Consider the following 8,896-nt stretch of genomic DNA (forward strand, 5'->3'; position numbering starts at 1 on the left):
GGTTTTGATTATCTTTATTTTAATTTTGTATTTTTAAGCAGGCTGCTCATTCGAATTAGACAATTAGATCCAGTCCCCAAAACAGCTGATTTAAGTGAAATGAATAATTTACTAAAAAATGAGCACAAATGATTTAATAAACGACATAAAAAAATGATTTCTTGATTTAGATTTACAAGCAATAGAAAGAAGTGATATGTTACAAATTCAAGCGACTAGAAGAATTAGAGACAAATTGAAAAAGGAATCGAGTAATAGTGATAAGAAATGATTAAGTGTTCATAATTAATCAATGGACGTGATACTATATATAACAGAAAGGCAAAACAGGATTCATCTAGATGACCCCATCTAGTTGTGGCAAGATATTCAAGTTTTATGGCACCCTATGTATTTCTCAACCATTCAATTTTGATTTATAATTTAATTAAAAAATAGGATTTCATTAAAGACATGATATCAGAAAAACTTACATTGGTCAAAACTGTTCTGGTACTTTTCATTATCATAGAACTTTTCAAGAAAATAATTAATTTTCTTTTAAAAATACACTCATCCACCCATCACATTTTTTAAAAAACAACAGTCACTTTCACAATTCAGTGTAAAACGTTATATATTTTTACACCGATAACATTTTAGATAAAATAAAAAATAAGGGTTTTTTTATATAAAAAAAAAAGAAGGGTTGTGATATGGTCATATCTCAAAAGGAAACAGTCTTGAATATAACTCAATAAACAATCCGTATCTTCTGAATTTAAAATTTTTAATATTCACTTTACAAGGAAATAACCGTATAAGCCGGAAGGGCAGTTCTGATAATATCATGAAAGTAAGGGGTAGTTAGAAATCCAACTTCTATTTTAAACCGCAGGGACTCTCTCCTGTTCTTTCAACTCTGCAACCCTTTCTCTTAAAAATTCTTTTATTTTTTTCCCCAAAGTTTCAAACAGAGAAGAATCATTTTTTCTTCTTTACTTCTTTTCGGGGATAGGGCTGGGGTTCCTATCCCAAGTCCTAACAAAGAAGCTTTTCGAGAGAGATTTCGTCCAGTTGTATTAGGGTTTCTTTCTGGTTCTTATAAAAGGGGATTTTGTTGTTGATTTTCGGGAATTCAGTTGTAGTTCAAGAAGAAGAAGTTCATCTTTTAGTTATTTTATTTCTTTTTCAGTTTTTGTGATTTCCCCCCTTTCAGAATTTAATCTCGTAAGAGGTTTCTTGGCGATTTTTCTAAAACCCGATCGTCTTTTTTTTTTTTTTTGAGAGGAATTTACGGTGATTCATCACCCACGAATTTCCCCCCTTCTGTTGATGCGTCTATAGCCTGCCCGCAATAATACGATCTTTCTCTGTGTTTGTCCGTTTAATCCGTCGAGAGTTTCGAAACCATGAAGGTCCATCCAGCTCCCAAGAAGCGAAACATCACGTTTCGGTATGATATCAATTCGAGCCTCTCTCAAGCAAACAGGGTGATGAGTAGGCAGAAGAAGCTCCGTCGACTTCCTCACATATTCAGTAGGGTCTTAGAGCTCCCGTTCCACTCGGACGCCGATGTCTTGGTTGAAGAGAATTCCGACTGTTTCCGCTTCATCGTAACAACAGACGATGTTGGCGATGATGTCAGAGCACACGCTATTGAGATATACCCTGGAGTCACCAAGATTGTGATCAGTGGCAGAAACGTTCTTGAATTGTCTCTGGACGAACTTGAGCTCGACCTTTGGAGGTTTAGGCTTCCACCTACCACCATGCCGGAGCTTGCCCGCGCAGTTTACGTCGACGGTGAACTAATTGTGACAGTCCCAAAAGGTGCGAATGCCAACAACCCTGATGGTACCAATGAAGAAGTTTGGGAAGAAGGACTGGGTCGTCTTGTCCTTGTACAATGATGCCTTCTTCCATTCCTGTGGCTTCAAGTTGCAATTTCTTTCACGCTTGTTAATGGAACTCATTCTGTATGCTTGCTGGTTGAATTAAGAAATTGCCTTTAATTACATGGGATGGTTGGTGCCATTAAATTTTTTTCGTGATGTATGGATTCGGGCTTGCCTCTGGTAAGCCGTTTAGATTATTTCTGGTTTCAAATTCTTCATTAATTTGAATACATGGGTTGTCTTCAGAAATATTTTAGGCGAATATATGAATCTTGGAAAATGAGAAAGAATCATTTTGTTCAGAACTTTTTTCCTCTTTCTTTTATTATAATTATGGAATCTCTTGATCTTGACTTTTCCTTGCTGATTACCCATGAGTGTCATTTGCATCTTAACCTTTGAGAATCTGGCTTTGCTCAATGTCTGTATTTGCACTTCCGAGCAAAGCCCACTGCAGAAAATTATGCCAAAATCTTAATTTGAGGCAGAAAGCATATATTCTTCTGGTCGACTTGATAAAGCTCAGACAATTCAACTATACCATTTTCATCTTCTCATTCGGATATGCAAACTAACCTTCAAGTAGTCGATGGCCTGACCAGCGTTGGATAATGTTATCTTAGGGGCACGTATCAGAGCATCTGGTGATCATATCTTTTCAGGTCAGTTGTTCATATTCCCTTACCGAACATCCTCATTGTGTTAATGGGTTTTCATTTTTGGTCTGCTGGAAAATATTTTCGAGGGAGATTTTGTTCTGGGAATTGCTTTCTCCTGGGAAATATTTGTTTGTATGATTTCTCAATTTTGTAATGATGAAACTTCTTTCCTAGAAAATATTTTTCCACATGAAGGTAAATGCCTTACTGCTTAGGAATATGGAAGTAACTTTCTTCTTTATTTTTTACATACTTCCTGCTGAACCAAGTATAGAGAAAAAATAATTATCTGTAAAAGGAAATTGTACTCCAGAGTCCAGATGTTGTTAATCCCAAACAAAATGGAGCCATCATTGACTTCTACAAGTTCCCATAATTCCCTCATCCAGACAGTATATGGTCACCCTCAGAGGATGTTTCATTTTAACAACTGGGTACTCTATCTGAATTACCTCTGTCTCTGTGATTGAAATTATGTCAATCATACCATTCTTTGTTCTTTAACACAGTTCTACATTCAAACCGATCTTTCCTCTCTATGCCACGTAAATTTATGAACACATATGGGCAAGTTTCTTTTGTTTACTATATATGCAAAGAAATTTCCTGTTTTTTATTCTGATCTTCATCTTTTTATCATTTGTCTGGCCGCCTCTCTCCTTTGGGATTGAAAAAAAAAAAAATCGCCCTCCCTTTCTTGGATTGCCATGGCCAACCTTTCAATGTGTCTCAAAGAGCATTAGGTTAAAAAGCAGCCATGATTAAGACAAGATTCTCATTTAGGATTTTAATTGATTAAGGTTCCCTGGTGCTAATTGTTGTGTCTATCATCAGATTAGAATCCTCTTAATAGCCAAAGCCGACCTTGTATTTGTCTGTCAATGTTAGGGAGAATTAAAGGCATCCTTACCTTTGGTCAGCCGATTCAGTGAGGCTATGGGTTTGGGAATCTATCCTTCCCTACCGCTAGTTTACCGCACCACAGGAAATGAATCACCTTTATCAAAAGGGAAACGTAATGGAAGGGATCATTTCGAAATCAGTGGAAGAGGTAGGTCGTAATAAAGTAGAAGGAGTTTCTTCCTTTTTATCTTCAAGAATAATTTCCTTTCAGTGATGGTCAGAGGAGGCTATATAGTCCCAGCGCTTTTAGTGTCATAAAAGCTTCCGCAGCCGAGTTCGGTTTTGGCACGGTTCCAAAAAGCAAAACTAAAAACCAACAATATATATAATATAATGGAATTCAGCAGAATTGAGTAATATTTCTCTCTGTACGATTTACCTTTATTCTGCTCTGCCTGCTCAATTCATTAGTTTAGATGGGATACCCATTTGAGCAGTTAGGCCTTTTCTACACGCAGGACGCAGCACCTTGAAAAAACCAACTTTGACAGAGTCTCGGGCTCGTCTTGACTCGTTGATAACCTCGCTTTAAAGATTCTTAAGTGTCCACCATGGAATCCCCATCGCCATCAGCATACCACCCATGATCTAAAAGCCAAGTTGATGATTTAAGTTCCACTAGAAGTCTGAGATCAACTACTGTCCAATTGGAATTGGAACCCACCAAACTCTGACACATCAATGGGTTCAAGTGCTTGGCTAACGTGGAGTGGACATTAGCCAAGAAGGGTTGGAGTTGGACTCGTATGTGTCATGATGCCTTTCTTACTCGGTAGTGGCCTGTAGCTTACAGGATGCAAACGAATCCGATTCTGATCCCATTAAGCCGGATCCAGATGTCCGTTTGGAATTAAACGATTTGGATTGAATAAAAAACCAGGATTATTTCATAATTAAAATCAAATTCGGATATTAAACGATTCGATCCACTAGAATTCTATTCGATCATCATTTTAATACGTAAAAATAACTTCATTTTATTTTGAAGTTGGACTTAAAAATGTCCATCTGTTATCTAATCGGCACTGGTAATCGACATTCACAAACAAGACATTCCACATTTTCTCTTTAGTCTTCTCTTCGACTTTTCCTTCTCCTTTTTCCCCCAAACCCTAAATCCCTTGAGACTCAGTCCTCAAGTGGTCGGTCGCTGCCTCACCATGGCCGATCGTTGAATCCAAACTCACCTCGCCACCCTCTCCAGATTTCCTTACTTGTATCATCAACTCACCAGCATTGGATAAGAAAGGAAGCTTCAAGCGGCTACCCCTTGCCAATCGTCGAGTAGTTCTTTCAAAACCCAATCGGTATTATTGTAAATTTTCTCTTTTTTGTGTTGCCTACTTTGAGTCTTTGCTCCCCTTGGTTGTAGTGTCCTATTGTGCTGTGTTTTTTTCTTTCTATTTATAAGATATTTATCTTATCATTTTCAAAAAAAAAATAATATTATTTAAGTATGAGTGTGCCAACTCCAATTAGAAATATAGGAATGTTGAAGTAACAGAATTGATAATATGGATTTGTTCATGAATCAAATAATTAGTGATACAGACTTGTTAGTGATTTTTTGTTTTACATTTGATCTAGTTTTAATTCTTTATTTGTATTATTGTTTAATGTAGAATTGATTAAACATGAGTGAGCCAACCTCCACTAGTGTTGCTGTTGTTGAGGCTAATGAAAATACTAACATTGGTGATGTCTCGTCTTCTAAAATCATTCACAAGAGGAAGAGAACTTCGAAAGTTTGGGAGGATTTTGATTTAATTACAAAACCATCTGGTGTACAAGAGGCTATTTGTAAACATTGCCGACATGCATTTGTTGGGGGAAGTGCTAGTGGGACAACCCATTTGAAAAATCATCTTCCACGATGTAAATCAAGAAGATTTAAGGATCCTCTGCAACAATTGTTAGCAGTTACAAAGACAGCTAGTGAAAAGTGTGTCCTTGAACCTTTTAAGTTTGATGCTCAAAGGAGTAGATTGGATCTTGTTCGATTTATCATTTCCTATGGTTGTCCATTTGATGTGGTTGAGAATCCTTTCTTTGGAATCTTCACTACCAATCTCAACCCATCTTTCAAAATCATTTCAAGGAATACAATTAGAAATGATTGTTTGAAGTTGTACAAACAAGAAAAAGAAAAGTTGTACAAGTATCTTGATACACTTTCTTGTCGGTTTAGCATCACTATTGACATGTGGACCTCAACCCAAAGGTTATCTTATTGTGCAGTGACTGTTCATTATATTAATAATGCTTGGCAATTGAATCATAAGATTATTGCTTTTACCGCTATGAGATCTCCTTATGATGGAAAAACTCTTTGTAGAGTTATTATGGATGTGGCATTGGATTGGAATATTGATAAGAAATTGTTCTCCATAACAACGGATACCATTTCTAATAATGATGTTATGGTTAAAGAACTAAAGAAGCATCTTAATGATCGGTCATTACTTCCTCTTTGTGGTGATTTATTTCATATTCATTGTAGTTCACATATTTTTAATTTCATTGTGCAAGATGTGCTGGGAGAGGTTTCAGAGTTGTTGTATAAGATAAGAGAAAGTGTTAAATATGTGAAATCCTCTCAACTTCGAGAGCAGAAGTTTGAGAATGCTAAGAATCAAGTGAAAATCTTTCCTAAGAAGGAGATGTTTATTGATACAGCCTATAGATGGAATTCTACATATGAGATGTTGGACTGTGCATTGGAAATGAAAGAAGCATTCTGTCGTTTAAAAGATATTGATCATGATTACCACATCTATCCATCTGAGGAGGAATGGAAAATAGGGTCAATTATTCGTGATTGCTTGAAAATCTTCTACAACACCACCAATAAATTTTCTGGGAGAAGGTATCCAACTGCCAATATATTTTTTACCAATGTTTGTACAATTAATCTCAAATTGCAAGAATGGGGGAGAAGTGGGCATCCATTTTTACGATCAATGGCATTTAAAATAAAAGAAAAATTTGACAAATATTGGGAAGATAACAATTTGGTGTTAGCAATTGCCATTGTGCTTGATCCTAGATTCAAGATGCAAATAGTAGAATACTATTATAACAAGATTTATGGCTTTGAAGCAGATAAATATATTTCAAGAGTTCGGACAGCTATTTTTGATCTCTACATGGAATATGGAGGTGAGTTAAGGGATCTATTGCCATCACAATCACAAGCTTCCCTTGCGGAAAGTGGCAGTAGTAACTTATCGTTAAGGTTTGGATTTGAGGTTGAGGCTAGTGATAATGAAGAATTGGCTGATTTTGATAAGTGGTGCATTGATTCGGGCATTGCTTCCAATATAGCTCTTACAAAATCAGAGCTTGATGTATATTTGGAGGAAAACTTGTTCCCTCGATCCAAAGATTTTGACATATTGGGATATTGGAAGCTTTACCATCTTAAGCGTCCTAAACTTTCAGCCATGGCTCGTGATATTCTTGCCATTCCAGCAACTACGATAGCATCAGAGGAAGCTTTCAATACATCTGCAAGGGCCATTCATAAATATCATACATGCTTACGTCCAGAAGTTATAGAGGCTTTGATGTGTGGACAAAGTTGGCTGGAACCTACTATCAAAACGAGTACGTGAATTTAACATATTTAAAATTTTGTATTATTCTTTCTACCTTCTTATTATTAAAATATTTTTGTATATTTTATGTTTTAGAAGTTGATGGAAATTTTCTATTATTCTTTCTGCCTTCTTATTGTTAAAATAATTCTGTTTATTTTATGTTTTAGAAGTTGATGGAGAAATGGAAATACATGAAGAAGGTGGTTGTTATTTTGACTCTGTAATTCAAACAAATTGATTTGGTAAGTTTAGGTTTGTTCTCTTCAATTTATTTTATTTATGGCTACTTGTATTTGAGATCTCAACCAAGAAATTTTTGTTGTAGGAATTTTACTGAGATGATGGATCATCGGATGGGCAATTTTTTATGGCAATAATTGAGACAAAAAATCATGGGATCTTTATTTAGTATTATCTTAGTTTAGTTATTGTTGTGGTCGTTTTGGTATTTTTTAAATAACTATTTTCATGATGGTTTGTAATGGCATTGCTTCAGTTTGAGATAATAATGAAATTAATAGTGCTGGATGATCAATTTTTTTTTCTTTGATGGTTGTGTGATAGAGTGATAGTTTTGCTACTTTGCCATAGAATAAACATAAATCATGTATGGGTGTGGTTTTTAGCTTAATTACTTTTATTGAATATTGATGATGCCTTACTTGAAAGGAATACTAGTTTAGATATCTGAATTTTTTATTTTAGTTTAGGTATCTAAATAACTATTACTACGGATATCACTTTATGCAGCTTTCTTGAATTATCTTTTGAAATTGTCCCATTAAGTACTTTTAATATTTCCAGTGTTATTGCTCAATATATATATATGGTGGACATTATCAAAGCAGGGGTACCATATTTGTATCTGTGTAGGCTAACAACATTAAATTGTTTTTGTCCAATATGATTATCCAATAAAGTCAATGGATAGATCCGATTTGATGCTATTAGAAGTTTATTTGTGTGTGGTGCTATTAGGAGATGCACATTTAGTAGATTGTTCATGTTCTTTAGCAGTTGTTTTTGAAACAGCAAGTGAACCAAATTAAAAAAAAAAAAGACTTGTAATAAACAGAAAAATAAACCTCCAGATACTTCTTAACCATTTAGGTTAATCCATAACCATTTTTCTTGTTCTTTAACATTATTCTTTGAATTGTATGAGCCTTAGTTGATGTGAAGGTTGTGGCTTATAACTCCTCAGAGTTTAGCCACCTATTCAACAATTTGGATCAATGACCAAATGGCAATCTGCCATATCAAAGGTGTCATTTAAATGGTTAACTTAAAAGATAAGGTTATTACCTAATATAGTTTTTCTTACAAATAAAGTTCTTAATCTTCCTAGTGCTACGTAAATGTTACACCAGTAATTTTTATACCACCATTAATGAGTAAGCTTATCTCATGTAACTTGTTCGATTAGTAAAAGAAGGTTCCGTTTATGGTTATACTAATTTTATATTTTTACTTGCGATGGTTAATGGTACGAGAGACGTTTATACATTCAGCTTTTGTGGAAAGGTGATAAACTAAAACCTACATAGAAGGATCTTTTCTTGTTGCTTCAAAATCATTTCTTCAACTTTTTCCCCCTTTTAGTTTCTGGAAATTAAAGAGTCTGATAATACCGGTAAATAGAGCGTAGTAGAATCCTTTAGTTTTTGCAAATTCGATTTAACAACCGAACCAAATCAAATTCGAATTGGATAATCAAATATCCAATACAAATCTTTACAGTCAAGTCGAATCAAGTATCTGTTCATATAATCGAATCGGATCCGAATAGCCCAGCCCGGACTGGCCCATGATCACCCCTACGGCCCTACTCACAACCCAAAATCACAAGGAGAGGGGG

General features: G+C 35.2%; 2 protein-coding genes across 4 annotated transcripts; both read left to right on the forward strand.

Moving 5' to 3' along the window:
- Window positions 1-894: 894 nt before the first annotated feature.
- Window positions 895-7,571, forward strand: LOC104596552 (zinc finger BED domain-containing protein RICESLEEPER 2-like). Of its 3 annotated transcripts, none has more exons than XM_010257778.3 (4): window positions 895-2,539; window positions 5,062-7,045; window positions 7,206-7,280; window positions 7,364-7,571. In XM_010257778.3, exons 2-3 carry the CDS (start codon window positions 5,074-5,076, stop codon window positions 7,274-7,276), a joined length of 2,043 nt encoding a protein of 680 aa, XP_010256080.1. In that variant the 5' UTR covers window positions 895-2,539; window positions 5,062-5,073; the 3' UTR covers window positions 7,277-7,280; window positions 7,364-7,571. The 3 variants fall into 3 exon arrangements, with proteins under 3 accessions (XP_010256080.1, XP_010256082.1, XP_010256081.1); XM_010257780.3 differs by having other exon boundaries at window positions 7,209-7,280; XM_010257779.3 differs by lacking the exon at window positions 895-2,539 and adding an exon at window positions 2,546-4,746.
- On the forward strand, window positions 1,392-1,892 carry LOC104596551 (uncharacterized). The gene has a single exon (XM_010257776.3). It carries the CDS (start codon window positions 1,392-1,394, stop codon window positions 1,890-1,892), a length of 501 nt encoding a protein of 166 aa, XP_010256078.1.
- Window positions 7,572-8,896: the final 1,325 nt, after the last annotated feature.

This window comes from Nelumbo nucifera, chromosome 1 (assembly GCF_055504915.1).
Source record: "Nelumbo nucifera cultivar China Antique chromosome 1, China Antique-T2T, whole genome shotgun sequence".
Lineage (NCBI taxonomy): Eukaryota > Viridiplantae > Streptophyta > Magnoliopsida > Proteales > Nelumbonaceae > Nelumbo > Nelumbo nucifera.